Consider the following 16,807-nt stretch of genomic DNA (forward strand, 5'->3'; position numbering starts at 1 on the left):
AAAAAAAAGAAAGTTTAGGTCAAAGAAAGTATTATAATACCAAATAATATTAATATATCTGGCTTTATACCAATGTGGTCCTTAATTATAAATGTTTTTTATGGTGGTAAAAGTCACATATATAAAACATACTATTTTAACCACATTTAAGTGTACAGTTCAGTGGCACTAAGTATATTCACATTGCTGTGCAACTCTTACCATCATCCATCTCTGGAATTTTTCACCTTCCTAAACCGAAACTCTGTCCTCTTTAAACACTAACTCCCCATTCGCCCTCCCCACTCCCCTTAACCCCCGGCCCCTGGCATCTACCAATGTACTTTCTGACTCTATGAATTTGACTATTCTAGGGAAATAAATAAATATTTTTATGGAGGAAGGGGTCCATGAAGGCAAAAGTGCCTAGGGTCCATGAAGGTCATAACGTGACCTTGCACGGAGGGTCAGAGAGATGAATGAAGTGGGCTTGCTAGAAGAAAGTTCTTTCTTGAGGTAGCTGAGGCTCTTGGTTTTCCACTTGGAGTAGAGGCATGGGTACAAGAAATACTTCATTCTCTTCTCTCTGCTGTAAGAAGAATAACGGTGTGAGCATGATGATAAATGGGTCTGGGCGCTGCGGCTCAGGGTCAACCAGTCAACAGTGAGGGGCAGGTGAGGTGGACCTTGGGCAAGTGCTCCAGCTAAGAGACGCAGACACTAGTCAGCGTCATTTGTGTGGAGGGAAGTTGCGAATCTGGATTTTCACCTGAAATGTTCTGATTTTAAATGCTGGAAACATATTTAAAAAACCCTCTCAAGAGCGGTACTGGGTTTCATGACACAGGTGTGACCGGCGCAACGACTGTGGTGACTACAGTGATGAGAGGGACTGCGTGTACCCTGCCTGCGACAAGGTCCATTTTACCTGTCAGAATGGGCTCTGCATTTATAAGGCCTTCGTCTGTGATGGGGAAAATGACTGTGGAGATGACTCAGATGAGCTGGAACACCTGTGTCACACCCCGGAGACCACGTGTCCCCCTCATCAGTTCAGGTGTGACAATGGGAACTGCATCGAGATGGTGAAAGTCTGCAACCACCTAGATGACTGTTTAGACAACAGTGATGAGAAAGGATGTGGTGAGTATAACAGAAGATCGGGGAAAAGGAAACCAGGGGGACAATGTGGATTTTCAACCCTTCATGACTTAGCGGGACTTGTCAGTTGGTTCTCTAAGTAGAACATTGCCAGAAAATTACTATTGCTTGTCTAGCAAAAAGCAAGGATTTCTTGGTATCTAAGGTCAGTCACAAACATTTTTTGGACTAATTCATGAGTTAGGCAGTTATTACAGAGAACAGGAGATGAACAAATTCAGGCCAATGGTATCTAACAGCAGAGAGTGTTGATTCTCTTTGGCCTCTTTCAATGACTTGTTTCCTTCACTGCCTCTCTGCTAGGATTCCTTAGCCTGTTTTTTTTTTTTTAATACATTTATTTATTTTATTTATTTTTATTTTTGGCTGTATTGGGTCTTTGTTGCTGCACGCAGGCTTTCTCTAATTGCGGGGAGCGTGGGCTATTCTTCGTTGCGGTGCGCAGGCTTCTCATTGCGGTGGCTTCTCTTGTTGTGCAGCGCGGGCTCTGGGCGCGCGGGCTTCAGTAATTGTGGCTCGTGGGCTTAGTTGCTTTGTGGCATGTGGGATCTTCCCGGACCAGGGCTCAAACCCGTGTCTCCTGCATTGGCAGGCGGATTCTTAATCACTGCGCCACCAGAGAAGTCCCCTTAGCCTGTTCTTAATTTTCATCCTCAGGTGACTAAAGGGGAGAGTTTAATTGGCAGCCCCTCCCCCCGCCCCCCACCGAACTCCCACAAGTAAACCAGTCTAGAATTTATAAAGTACAGAATCTTAAGGAAATGTTCTCCCCCGCTGTGTAGTTAGTTTTTGAATGAGAATGGCCATGTGTCACAGGACCAGCCATGAGAATGGCCATGTGTCACAGGACCAGCCAGAACATGGAACATGTCTCCATGTTCAGGGATGTCACACTGGGAGCCTGAAATTGGCCATGGTGTGAGTCGTGGCACCACTGAAATGGAAGAGGCTACAAATTAGAGCTCCCCCCTCCCCCCATCCCACCCCACACCCCAGACCTGTTTTACCAGCACACCACTGTGTGGGCTCTTCTGCTCTTCTTTCTTCTCTCTCCTGCTATTTCACTTCTAAATTTATCGATTAAAAGAAGATTGGCAGGTATAGGATTAGAAGTCAAACTTGTTGGTTGTATTAGTTGTTAAAACCACTGGTGAAGGATCAAGTTGGGAGGAAGTTGAGTAAGAGTGACTTTTGAATAATGTAGGGCCTTTAGAAATCCCTTCTTATCTGTCTTCTTTTAGCATGATTCATTAAGAATTGGGTCTGTCCAAACGAAGCAAAACAAAACAAAACAAAAAGGATTGGGTCTGTCCAGTGGGAAGGTTGACTTTGGACCATTATGGTGGATCCGTTGCTGTCAACTTAGGTTCTCTGATAACTGTCTTTTACCTACAGGTGTTAATGAATGCAATGACCCTTCACTCAGTGGCTGCGACCAGAATTGCACAGACACTTTAACCAGTTTCTATTGTTCTTGTAACCCTGGTTACAAGCTGTTGTCTGACAAGCGGACTTGTGTTGATATTGATGAATGCAAGGAGACGCCCTTTGTCTGTAGCCAGCAGTGTGAGAACGTACTGGGCTCTTACATCTGCAAGTGTGCCCCAGGCTACATCCGTGAGCCAGATGGAAAGACCTGCCGGCAGAACAGCAACATCGAGCCCGATCTCATTTTTAGCAACCGTTACTATTTGAGAAATCTAACTATCGATGGCCATTTATACTCCCTCATCTTGCAAGGACTGGGTAATGCTGTGGCAGTGGATTTTGACCGAGTAGAAAAGAGATTGTACTGGCTTGATATAGAGAATAAAGTCATTGAGAGAATGTTTCTGAACAAGACAAACAGGGAGACAGTCATAAAGTACAATCTACCGGGTACAGAAAGTCTGGCTGTCGACTGGGTTACCAGGTAAGAAAAAGCTGAGGAGCTTTTTAAGAGTTAAAAGGCTTTTTGCTTTTAAAAAAGTATTCAAACCGTGTTTCCATCCTAACAGAGAGCTGATCTTTTCCAACTTGGGTTAATGGGTGGATACATTTTAATGCTTCTGCATGTTTTCGTTTTTTTTTCTGCTATGTACCTAATAATCAAATGGGATACCACAGAACCTAAAATCTAGTGATTTTAAGAATTTATGATCTCAATTTCATGGGGAGGGGCATCACAAAGGAGGAAAGAGCTCTGTTATTACTGGCCATTCAGTGAACTGGAGGTGATGTGAAGGGATGATGCATGCATTTGTTGGTGCATTCAGTCATCGAAAGCTGTTGCCTAAGTGCCTTCTGCATGCAGTGCTATGCTAGGAACTGGGGTCTAGAGGTCAACAAGACAGACACAGCCCCTGCTTTCCTGGCGTTCACAGGCTGCTTGCAATGCTATTTATTCACAGCCTGGGCTGGTTGTAAAATGGAGAATGGCCGACTTGAAACTCTGAGCATCTTTAAGGGAGATGGTGATACTTTAATTCAAGTCCACCAGCTCAACCACACTTCTTCACATCTCTATTGAATCTATCAGATATTTGGCTTTGTGGTTGACATGAAGCTGGAGGCACTTAGCCTGCAAATATTATTGCTTCAGTCACCTCAGACCTACAGAGGACTCTTCCACGTCTTCTCTGTTTGACCATCTTAAGGGTAAAGGTCCTAAGATGGGGGATGGAGAATTGGCTCCCTAGTTCTACCTGAATAGTAACTGGCCTGCCATAGGTGCTCAAGAACTGCCTACAGAAAAATGAATAAAATCTTGATCATGTGAATACAAGTATTTTATATATAGTGGCTCTTTTGTGTGTCAAAAAGCATAGTGATTAATGATTTGCAGGAACAGAACTAATTGTGGTACTGCTCCTATCTCATCCTTTGCTGCAATGCAAGAAAAGGTAATATTTTAGCCTTGATATTGTCATTCAGCCCTCTCTCCCCAAAACTGGTAGGATGAGATTTTCCCCTGGATTTCAGCTACTTTCCTCTCATTCTAGGCATGTTCTTGACCAGGGGAAAGAATTAGGTACATATGTGGTACTGAGAAAGATGGAGCAAAAACGTCTAGGGTGAGGGTAGGATAAAATATCTCATGACCGAAGCATTTTCTCAAATGTTCAAGAAGGAGTACAGCCAGGCTAAACATTCCTTAAAACACAAGGCAGGATAGAACCCAGTCACATTTAAGTTTGTAGGGGACAGTTCTAAGATACTAATTACATTGAAATTTGAAACCATTTCCCCAATATCAATAAAGATGTTCATAGCGAACTCAAGGATGTTTGGTTTCCAAGGCCCTTAAACTTGATATACAAGTTTTTCAAAGCACCATTATGCACAGTGGAAAATTGTGCCGGTTCTCAGTCCTCTTAATTTTTCTTGGAGCGTGCATGGAGTGTCTTCTCCATATTCTGTTCACTGGGTCAGCGTTTTGACTGTGGAATAAAGATAAATTAACGAGTTGGCAGGAAGCTCCACAGAGTGGAGTGCCCTGTGGTGGAGCCAGTCTTGAATTCCTGCTCTAGCTCTTACTAATCAGCAACCTCTGGGCCTCAGCAGCCTCATCAGGAAAACAGGAATAATGGGCTTCCCTGGTGGCGCAGTGGTTGAGAGTCCGCCTGCCGATGCAGGGGACACGGGTTCGTGCCCCTGTCTGGGAAGATCCCACATGCCGCGGAGTGGCTGGGCCCGTGAGCCATGGCCGCTGAGCCTGCGCGTCCAGAGCCTGTGATCCGCAACGGGAGAGGCCACAACAGTGAGAGGCCCGCGTACTGCAAAAAAAAAAAAAGAAAACAGGAATAAGATATTAAATAATATACTATTAAAAAAAGTCCTTAGCCCAGGGCTTGGCATTTAATAGGTGTTTGCTATTATTATTGCTATTATTACCCTCTACGATGTTGGAATCTAAAATTGTGGCCATCTCATACATCAGGATTTACCCAACTGAATTAAATAGCAAGGCTTGTGCATTTATGCATACTCATTCCCTCATCCCCAAGCCTAAAAAGATGCTACTGTCCTAACAGTTAAATATTCTGACACCTCGCATGGTTGGATCAGGCTTGCCTCTGGCAAGGAGACATTGGGGTCTTTTGGAAGAGAAATCGTCTCAGTAGGAATTGACTATCAGATCTCAAATGACACTCATTCTAGGAGTTTTGAACCCTTTGGAAGGTTATGGATACTTTAAGACTCTGGTGATACCCACAGACCCCTTGCTGGATAAAGCCACTTAACAAATTTATGCTTATACAATTTTGCATCAGTTTTAGAAGGTACACCCCCCGCCCCCAGAGCCTAGGCTACCCTGGTGTCAGATTAAGAACCCCAGATTAAGAACCCTGCCTTATAGAAAATAAATGGATTTTATTGAATAGCAATATATTCAGAACTGAAATATCCTTGAGGTAAGAGATTCTAATAAGTTTCTAAAGCTTTTTGAGTTTAAGTAAAACTTGGCACAGGGTAAGAAACTCATTTTGCCAGCCTACTGGGACGGGGCCAGGGAGGGGGTCAGGTTTTTCCTTATCCGAAGGATGCCATGATTCAGAGTTCCCTTGTGCAGTCTCAATGATAGCACTTAGACAAGTTTGTTTCCTTGACTCCACCACTTAAACTGTAGTTCATGATACTCATTGATCACTCTCACTTCCGCTTCCCTGCTCCTCTAAAGCCTGGAACATTGCTTGGGGAAGATGCCTTTTGCTGCACGAAGCAAGTAAAGCTAGAATCCTTGTGTGAAGTGCGGCCCCAGAATTTCCTGTTGTAAGGTGACATCAGGAAGAGTAGCACACATTCTTGCATCTTCCGTTGCCTCATGGCAGGAAGGTCAACTGTGTTTCCCCTTGTCCTTGTTTGCCTGGGGGAAGAGTGCTTGGATCGGAAATTGTGTGGCTAAATGTGCCTTTTTTCTCAAGTAAAATGGCTATAACTCCTGGTTCTCCATTTTCAGAAAGCTGTATTGGGTGGATTCCCACCTGAATTGCCTTTCTGTCTCTGACCTCAATGGTCGATACCGCCGCAAGCTGGCCGAGCACTGTGTGGATGCCAACAACACCTTCTGCATTGAGAATCCCAGAGGAATTGCCCTTCACCCTCGATATGGGTATTGTCTCCCTGTAATCTTGGGCTCTTCTTTCATGCCCTTCTTCCACCTCTGTTACCACAAAGGCTGTTCACGTAGTGATATCAAGGCCAGTGTCTTGTTGGAGTTTGTCTTCTGCTTTTCCTACCTGGTAAATGGCTTAGTATAATGGGTAGAAGCATGGCTTGTTCAAATGCTATTCATCGGCTATTCTATTTTCTTTGCCATGACACACCATTTCACTTTCAAAGTCACATTTGGCTGCATGCAAGTAATTTATGGTTTAAAAAAACAACAACCCACCTTTACTGGACTTTCCATGTCAAATCCACTGAAATCCCCAGTTAATCATGTTCATTCCCGAGCATTTCCTGTGCATCATGCCCTGTTAGATTATTTTCTGTTCTCTTTCCTTTGTGAAAGGCTCTGTAGGATGTAAACTCCATTTCTCTAATTGGAGAAAGCTTATGTCTTTGCCACTGAGTTCTTTTGGCTTCGGGGACTGACCCTTTGTGTTTGCTCCAACAGGCATGTCTATTGGGGAGACTGGGCTGACCGAGCATACATTGGGAGAGTAGGCATGGATGGAACCCATAAGTCTGTGATTATTTCTACCAAGATCAAGTGGCCCAATGGCCTCACCATTGATTACACCAATGATCTACTATACTGGACAGATGCCCACCTGGGTTACATTGAGTACGTACTTAGAAAAGAATAAAGCAAACTGGGTGACTGCTGATTCTAAACACCAGTGCTTGTGTTGCCAGTGCATTTTTCCCAGGCAGCTTCTAACTGGCCTGTTTGTTGGAAGTCGCTTCTAACTAAAGTGCCTATAGGTGCCAAGCTCTATGGTATGGTGCAAGAGAAAGAGCATGAACTCTGAAGTCATACAGATCAGGATATTGTCTTGGTGCTTTTACTTCTTATACTCCTAAAAAAGCAGCTAGTAATCTCTCCCCTATGGTAGTCAACTTAGTGCTCAACTCATCTTAATTCCCTTATCCCTTTACTTTACCCTACCCTCCCAAATATATGATTAATAGACTTGGAAAAATTATACTGTTCAATGAAAAGTACTCCTTGTAAAAAAGATAATACAAATTATTAGCCAAGCAGTACATGTGTATTTCGGGGCATTGCTAATTATGGCCTAGTTGGACTAGGGTAATGTCTTCTGGGCATTTATGAACTAGTACCCAGATACACAGCCTGTTGCATGCAAAAGCAGGGAATTGTCGTTAATTCACTAGAGCTATTTTAAAGGTTTAAAAAATCCTGTCATTCTATTAAATTTATTTTGAAAAAAATCACACTTGACAAAAAATACCCATAAAAGTATCTGAGGTCTTTATATAGAGATCATGCAAGAACTGAAGGAGAAGACAAGACTGCTTTCTGGTTTATGACCTTTTTAAAGAAACAGATAATGACTAAGTTCTGGTCATTTATCTGCAGTCTTATTAACAGAGGTCAAGAAGATATTCAGGTTTTCCTATACCTTCTTTAAGTTTCCATAAATTATGATATTTTGGAAAAAATTTCTAACATCACACGGCTAATGTTATGAACTTCTTTAGTTGCTAGCTCATTCCACCTCTTGTGAGTTTTAGGGTCTGCTCCCAGTTTTTTAAATATTAAAATATCAGTATTCTGACATAGGTTCAGAGGAATGAATGAGACCTAGATTCACTAATAATGTCTGGGTCATGATTAATAATACATGTGCTACCAGTGTGTACAAAGCTAACCCTGCTGGCCTCTAGGTTAACTCAGCTAGTCTATCCCGCTCAGGTTATACTGAGAATCAAGCTGTCTCTGAAAACTGCTTCTTCCCTTGTCTTCCTGAGGAGACAGAAGTCCAGCTTTAGATTGCTTTCCTCTGATGGCTTAGGAAACAGTGTTCATCCCAGGATATTGAAAGAATGCTTCATGGAGAACATCAACATAAGAGATTATAAACCTTCAAGAGCTGAACCAGCTGCATCGGCAGGAAAGCAGCTGTGATTAGGAATTAGTGATCTTTAAACTCCTCTGGTTATTCCTATTTTTTTTGTTTTGATTTTTTTTAACATCTTTATTAGAGTATAATTGCTTTACAATGGTGTGTTAGTTTCTGCTGTATAACAAAGTGAATCACTTATACGTATACATATGTCCCCATATCTCTTCCCTTTTGCGTCTCCCTCCCTCTCCCCTCCCTATCCCACCCCTCTAGGTGGTCACAAAGCACCGAGCTGATCTCCCTGTGCTATGCGGCTGCTTCCCACTAGCTATCTATTTTAAGTTTGGTAGTGTATATATGTCCATGCCACTCTCTCACTTTGTCCCAGCTTACCCTTCCCCTTCCCCATATCCTCAAGTCCATTCTCTAGTAGGTCTGCGTCTTTATTCCCATCTTACCCCTAGGTTCTTCATGACCATTTTTTTTTTATATTCCATGTATATGTGTTAGCATACGGTATTTGTTTTTCTCTTTCTGACTTACTTCACTCTGTGTGACAGACTCTAGGTCCATCCACCTCACTACAAATAACTCAATTTCGTTTCTTTTTATGGCTGAGTAATATTCCCTTGTATTTATGTGCAACATCTTCTTTATCCATTCATCTATCGATGGACACTTAGGTTGCTTCCATGTCCTGGCTATTATAAATAGAGCTGCAATGAATATTTTGGTACATGACTCTTCTTGAATTATGATTTTCTCAGGGTACAGGCCCAGTAGTGGGATTGCTGGGTCATATGGTAGTACTAGTTTTAGCTTTTTTTTTTTTTTTTTTTTTTTTTTTGCTGTATGCAGGCCTCTCACTGCTGTGGCCTCTCCCGTTGCGGAGCACAGGCTGCGGACGTGCAGGCTCAGCGGCCATGGCTCACGGGCCCAGCCGCTCCGAGGCATGTGGGATCTTCCCGGCCCGGGGCACGAACCCGTGTCCCCTGCATCGGCAGGCGGATTCTCAACCACTGCGCCACCAGGGAAGCCCCTATTTTTAGCTTTTTAAGGAACCTCCATACTGTTCTCCATAGTGGCCGTATCAATTTACATTCCCACCAACAGTGCAAGAGGGTTCCCTTTTCTCCACACCCTCTCCAGCATTTATTGTTTATAGAATTTTTTTGATGATGGCCACTCTGACAGGTGTGAGATGATATCTCATTGTAGTTTTGATTTGCATTTCTGTAATGATTAATGATGTTGAGCATTCTTTCATGTGTTTGTGGGCAATCTGTATATCTTCTTTGGAGAAATGTCTATTTAGGTCATCTGCCCATTTTTCGATTGGGTTGTTTGTTTTTTTGATATTGAGCTGCATGAGCTGCTTGTAAATTTTGGAGATTAATCCTTTGTCAGTTACTTCATTTGCAAATATTTTTTCCCATTCTGAGGGTTGTCTTTTCATCTTGTTTATGGTTTTCTTTGCTCTGCAAAAGCTTTTAAGTTTCATTAGATCCCATTTGCTTATTTTTGTTTTTATTTCCATTACTCTAGGAGGTGGGTCAAAAAGGATCTTGCTGTGATTTATGTCACAGAGTGTTCTGCCTATGTTTTCCTCTAAGAGTTTGATAGTGTCTGGCCTTACACTTAGGTCTTTAATCCATTTTGAGTTTATTTTTGTGTATGGTGTTAGGGAGTGATCTAATCTCATACTTTTACATGTACCTGTCCAGTTTTCCCAGCACCACTTCTTGAAGAGGCTGTCCTTTCTCCACTGTACATTCCTGCCTCCTTTATCAAAGATAAGGTGACCATATGTGCATGGGTTTATCTCTGGGCTTTCTATCCTGTTGCATTGATCTATATTTCTGTTTTTGTGCCAGTACCATACTGTCTTGATTACTGTAGCTTTGTAGTATAGTCTGAAGTCAGGGAGCCTGATTCCTCCAGGTCCGTTTTTCCTTCTCAAGATTGCTTTGGCTATTCGGGGTGTTTTGTGTTTCCATATAAATTGTGAAATTTTTTGTTCTAGTTCTGTGAAAAATGCCACTGGTAGTTTGATAGGGATTGCATTGAATCTGTAGATTGCTTTGGGTAGTATAGTCATTTTCACAATGTTGATTCTTCCAGTCCAAGAACGTGGTATATCTCTCCATCTATTTGTATCATCTTTAATTTCTTTCATCAGTGTCTTATAGTTTTCTGCCTACAGTTCTTTTTTCTTCTTAGGTAGGTTTATTCCTAGGTATTTTATTCTATTTATTGCTGTGGTAAATGGGAGTGTTTCCTTAATTTCACTTTCAGATTTTTCATCATTAGTGTATAGGAATGCAAGAGATTTCTGTGCATTAATTTTGTATCCTGCTACTTTACCAAATTCATTGATTAGCTCTAGTAGTTTTCTGGTAGCATCTTCAGGATTCTCTACGTATAGTATCATGTCATCTGCAAACAGTGACAGCTTTACTTCTTCTTTTCCGATTTGGATTCCTTTTATTTCTTTTTCTTCTCTGATTGCTGCGGCTAAAACTTTCAAAACTATGTTGAATAATAGTGGTGAGAGTGGGCAGCCTTGTCTTGCTCCTGATGTTAGTGGAAATGGTTTCAGGTTTTCACCATTGAGGATGATGTTGGCTGTGGGTTTGTCATATATGGCCTTTATTATGTTGAGGAAAGTTCCCTCTATGCTTACTTTCTGGAGGGTTTTTATCATAAATGGGTGTTGAATTTTTTCAAAAGCTTTCTCTGCATCTATTGAGATGATCATATGGTTTTTCTCCTTTAATTTGTTAATATGGTGTATCACATTGATTGATTTGCGTATATTGAAGAATCCTTGCATTCCTAGGATAAACCCCACTTGATCATGGTGTATGATCCTTTTAATGTGCTGTTGGATTCTGTTTGCTAGTATTTTGTTGAGGATCTTTTTATCTATGTTCATCAGTGTTATTGGCCTGTAGTTTTCTTTCTTTGTGACATCTTTGTCTGGTTTTGATATCAGGGTGATGGTGGCCTCATAGAATGAGTTTGGGAGTGTTCCTCCCTCTGCTATATTTTGGAAGAGTTTCAGAAGGATAGGTGTTAGCTCTTCTCTAAATGTTTGATAAAATTCTCCTGTGAAGCCATCTGGTCCTGGGCTTTTGTTTGTTGGAAGATTTTTAATCACATTCTCAATTTCAGTGCTTGTGATTGGTCTGTTCCTATTTTCTATTTCTTCCTGGTTCAGTCTCAGAAGGTTGTGCATTTCTAAGAATTTGTCCATTTCTTCCAGGTTGTCCATTTTATTGGCATAGAGTTGCCAATAAAATCTCTCATGATCCTTTGTATTTCTGCAGTGTCAGTTGTTACTTCTCCTTTTTCATTTCTAATTCTATTGATTTGAGTCGTCTCCCTTTTTTTCTTGATGAGTCTGGCTAATGGTTTATCAATTTTGTTTATCTTCTCAAAGAACCAACTTTTAGTTTTATTGATCTTTGCTCTTATTTCCTTCATTTCTTTTTCATTTATTTCTGATCTGATCTTCATGATCTCTTTCCTTCTGCTAACTTTGGGGTTTTTTTGTTCTTCTTTCTCTAATTGCTTTAGGTGTAACGTTAGGTTGTTTATTTGAGATGTTTCTTGTTTCTTAATGTAGGAATGTATTGCTATAAACTTCCCTCTTAGAACTGCTTTTGCTGCATCCTATAGGTTTTGGGTCGTTGTGTTTTCATTGTCATTTGTTTCTAGGTATTTTTTTTATTTCCTCTTTGATTTCTTCAGTGATATCTTGGTTATTAAATAGTGTATTGTTTAGCCTCCATGTGTTTGTAGTTTTTACAGATTTTTCCCTGTAATTGATATCTAGTCTCATAGTGTTGTGGTTGGAAAAGATCCTTGATACGATTTCAAGTTTCTTAAAGTTACCAAGGCTTGATTTGTAACCCAAAATATGATCTATCCTTGAGAATATTCCATGAGCACTTGAGAAAGGTTATTCCTATTTTTAAGGCATTGCTTTTGCAACTTTTACATTTTTCATTCAGTCCAAATAAACTTTAAGTTTAGTTTTTGTTTTAATTGAAGACTAAAAGTTTTGAGGAAGATCTGAACTTCAGTTACCTCTAGAAGGTAGGACTTTATTCATTGATTTGTCAGCCTCTATCCTTAAAGGCATTAGAGGAGGGGCATTATCTTCACTGAGTGACTCTTCCTTCCTCCGACTCCAGGTACTCTGATTTGGAGGGCCACCATCGGCACACGGTGTACGAAACCGGGACACTGCCTCATCCCTTTGCTATAACTGTTTTTGAAGACACCATTTATTGGACAGATTGGAACACAAAGACAGTTGAAAAGGGAAACAAATACAATGGGTCAGATAGGGTGGCGCTGGTGAACACAACACACAGACCATATGACATCCGTGTGTATCATCCCTACAGGCAGCCAATTGGTGAGTAAGTGATTTGGAAGTTTTTGCACAGTTGCTTTAGGGTCTTGTGCATTCCATTCTTGTTTTTGTGTTTTAAGCATAAATATCATGATTTATACTGGGAATGGTGTTACTTGCTAATGTTTTCTACAAAGCAAATGCTGAGAGTTGAGGGGATGGAAATATGTTTAGAATTTATTCCCCTATTCCTGGAAAAGTCTGCTTACAATTCTTTTTCATAGCACCTGCTCTATTCTTAAAGATCAGTCTGGGCTTTCTTTTTGATAAGAATCAACAGTTGTTATGTTGCCTTTTGACATTTCAGCCCTAAATACTTAAGAAAGCACCTCTGGAAAATACGGACATATCCTGTATAACCACAATAAATTGTAACACCTAAGAGATGTATTATAATAACATGGATGCATTTATAACAATCATTTCTTTACAATATCAATCTACTGAAATGATTAGTTTAAAAGAAATGCTTAAAAGAAAGTTATAGTAACTATAAAACATCATTTATTAAATGTCTCTTTGCACTTGATATCTAGCCAAGTTCTGGAGTATTCTTTGGGGATAGAATGGATTTTGTGGGCCCGCTTTGTCGTGGTGTCTTGTTAAAACATACGATAAACTTAGAAGTTAGGAAAAATGAGAATTGGCAAAATATTTTTTTCTGGAAGTTAATATTCTTCATATTATTTAGCAGAAGTTCAAATTCATCTTTACCTCTGAGTTGCGGCCCAGAAAAGTAGTATAGTTGTTGCTCAGTTTATCCATCCACCTGATTCTTGTGCAACTTCTGTTGCCTATATCCTTAGGATGAGAGAATATAGCATCTGCTGAAAATGAAAACTTTAACTTAGATTGTGGGCACATGGATGTAAACTAAATTTCCCACCTGCTCTCCAAGAACTTTGGGAGACACAGGTTTTCTAGCCCAACACCAGTGAGTAAGCCTCACTTCTGGTAGCACATAAATCAATTTTCTGTACTAGCAACAGGGTTGCTAAAACAGCTCTACCATATGTACTCTTTATGCACTTTTGCACAAAGCATGAATCTAGGGTAACGTTTTTTTTTTTACTAAGAGGTGATGAGTTTTATGCGGCTGGTAATCAGCGCGTCTGTGCTTGATACTCTCTTTAAGTGAATGAACATATATTTTCTTCCTTCTTTCACTAGTGACTAATCCCTGCAGTACCAACAATGGTGGCTGTTCTCATCTCTGCCTCATCAAAGAAGGAGGCAGTGGGTTCACTTGCGAGTGTCCAGATAACTTCCATACTGTCCGGCATAGTTACAGCACCCAGTGCCTGCCCATGTGCTCTAGCACCCAATTCCTGTGTGCCAACAGTGAAATGTAAGGCTCTCTTCTCCCTCTCCCCATTGCCTCTCCAGCCCTTGGACACACATTGAACTTCAGGGCTCCAGGGGATGGGAGTTTTCCAATGAACCAAGATTTTGGCTAATTAACGTGGCTCATTTGGGATGCACCAAGACCAGGAAAGTTGGATCTCCAACCGTCCAACTTTCTCTAACTTCGATAATTTCGTCCACGAAAGAAGGAATTTGTGAACCAAATGGTTACGCCCATGCATGCAAGTTTTTGTTTCTGTAGCAAGGAAGCAAACTGTGTGTTTTTTTAATTTCTAAGGAATTGTCCAGAGTCTCAGGGCCAAGAATGTATATAAGTGTACACTGAAAAATAGCCCTCAGGAGTGATAGAATTTCTCCGTCTTTTTCAAACATATGCTGGCCTAGCTTCTTAGAGGACTATGCCAGAGGATCCAGGGTCACACATTCAAATCCATTTTTGATGATTTGTATTTGTTATGAAACACGGTCACAGCTTATTTCCCTCACAATGGCCACAGGCCTTGATGACTAGGGGCTGAGTCAGAGAGTGAGGTCAAGAGGAGATGTTAATGCAAATCATAACATCTGAGATTCAGTGGCAGATTATTCTGACGATTGAATAAGGTATCCTAGGTTAAGAATCTAGCATACACCCATCATGACATAGACTCTCAAAAAATGTCAGTGCCTCCAGCTTTCCAGCCAGTACCCAAATGTCATCTATCCCTCTGGCTGACAGTCCCAACCTATCCCTGTTTCCAGAACCCCAGCTCCAAACACACACTCCACTCTTTGTCGTGGCAGGAATTTAATCATCATACTCAAAGCATTTTTTCCGTGTGTGTTGGGTCTTAACAAACCTGGTCTATGTCACCTTGTTATGTTTTCTCTGAAAATATTCCACAGTAGCTAAGGTTTAATTGATCCTCTTCTTGGGCCGTGAGAGAACTCGTGTGTATCATTCCTTGGAATTCCATTTTCCCTTCTTCTCTCTGGATAGTCGTTGCCTGCTCCTCTAACCACTTGGTGTTTTGCTAGGAGAAGTGCTCTGTTTTCTCTGTGTAGGTGTATTCCCATCTGGTGGAAATGTGATGGGCAGAGAGACTGCTTGGATGGTTCCGACGAGCCCATCACTTGCCCGCAGCGCTACTGCCGGTTAGGACAGTACCAGTGCATGGATGGCAACTGTACCAGCCCACACTTCATATGCAATGCTCATCAGGATTGCCCTGATGGGTCTGATGAAGACTCGGTTCTTTGTGGTGTGTTGAACTGCTTTCTACCTTCTCTGCCCGCTTCTATAGTTGATCGCCCATGGTTCTGTAGGGATTTTCTGAATGTCATAATCCAAAAACTGGTCCAAAATCCTAGGGGAAAAAAAACAAAACTCAGAGTCCATCCTATATCTATTTTTATAAAGTTTAAAAAAAATCCCAGGTCTCTACAAGGAAGATGGTTGAGGTAGATACTAAGTTGTCTATATTGATGGTTCTTTACTGTATGCTGTGCATAGAATCTCCTTTGAGAGCTAACACTGAGGGTGAAATGAGGGATTCCCACATTTTAAACAGGGACTCTCAGTTGTAATATTTATTTATGTTTCCATTTTTAAAAAGCCCCATCAAAACCCAAAAAAACAACTCTCCAAACCAAAATCAACACATAAACAATAGCAACAAACAGAAAGTTTGAAAATCTTTGTCCATTAGGGCAACAGGTACAGGAGAAGGTGAATTTAGTAGGCTGTCAGCGATTCAGTCCTTATCCCCTAATTCTGCATGCAAGAAAAAGATATTTAAGAATTTAGGAGACAGTAATAGTCAAAGGACTAACTGCTCACGTAGTGGTACTGGTTAATAATAAGTGCATTAGGGCATAAGTCCTCTAAGAAGAAATTAGAATCGAGTTCTCCAGGATCCATTAGTGTAAATTAGGAGCTTTCGTTCCTGACACCTTCCAAGCTGATAACCAAATGTCCCCGCTTGCAGAGCATCACCAGTGTGAGTCCAACGAATGGCAGTGCGCCAACAAACGTTGCATCCCGGAATCCTGGCAGTGTGACATGGAGGACGACTGCGGGGATAACTCGGACGAGGGCAGTTCCCACTGTGCCAGCAGGACCTGCCGGCCGGGCTATTTTAAGTGTGCCAATGGCCACTGCATCCCTCAGAGCTGGAAGTGTGATGTAGACAATGACTGCGGAGACTACTCAGACGAGCCCCTCCAGGAATGCTGTAAGTTCCTGTGAGAGGGACCTGGTCTGACCGGGAGCAGGGAACAAGATGGATGGAGAGAGGGTGTGCAGCCCCTGCTGCAGCGCCACGGGGTGCCCCCTCTCGGCTCTTCCCCGCGGCTCTTCCGGCACCGCAAGGCAAAGGAGAGCCGCACGCACAGCCTGCGGGTTGAACCACGCCCCCTGTTCTCAAGTGGCTGATTCCTGCTCTCCATACACAAATGTCTAACGGTCCCGAATATGATAACAAGGGCTTACACTTTGTCTATCTAGCACTTTCTCTTTTGAGCCTCAGAGAAACATGGTGAGGTAGGGAAAGTGGGTGTTACCAACTCTCATTTTACAAGTGAGGAGCCTGAACTTCATGTTAAGTGGCTGGTCACTTTTCTACTTCATGCCAGAGCTGACACTTCAACCTGGTTTTTAAATTTTACTTCAAACCCAGTTCTTCCCCCCACCCCGCCCCACTCCCCTCAAAGTTTGACTGCAACATAAATGAGTGGTAATGAAACGGTGAGAAAACTTAAGGACTCTGTCTTTCTGCTTTGGGTGAACAGATCACACCTAAAAGAGACACAGTTGCCAGAGTCCGTTTGGTTGGTAACACGGTCACCGTTACTCATCAGCACCGCATCTTAAATAAGACAATGG

General features: G+C 41.7%; 1 protein-coding gene across 1 annotated transcript in view; it reads left to right on the forward strand.

The window, feature by feature from the left end:
• Positions 1-16,807, forward strand: part of LRP2 (LDL receptor related protein 2) — a 174,523-nt gene that overhangs the window by 119,138 nt on the left and 38,578 nt on the right. Inside the window, exons 49-56 of the mRNA XM_060151182.1 lie at positions 827-1,122; positions 2,536-3,052; positions 6,080-6,232; positions 6,740-6,910; positions 12,356-12,582; positions 13,750-13,927; positions 14,989-15,185; positions 15,912-16,157. Of these exons, the coding sequence (XP_060007165.1) occupies positions 827-1,122; positions 2,536-3,052; positions 6,080-6,232; positions 6,740-6,910; positions 12,356-12,582; positions 13,750-13,927; positions 14,989-15,185; positions 15,912-16,157 (1,985 nt within the window). The remainder of the gene's footprint in view (positions 1-826; positions 1,123-2,535; positions 3,053-6,079; positions 6,233-6,739; positions 6,911-12,355; positions 12,583-13,749; positions 13,928-14,988; positions 15,186-15,911; positions 16,158-16,807) is intronic.

This window comes from Lagenorhynchus albirostris, chromosome 6 (assembly GCF_949774975.1).
Source record: "Lagenorhynchus albirostris chromosome 6, mLagAlb1.1, whole genome shotgun sequence".
Classification (NCBI taxonomy): Eukaryota; Metazoa; Chordata; class Mammalia; order Artiodactyla; family Delphinidae; genus Lagenorhynchus; species Lagenorhynchus albirostris.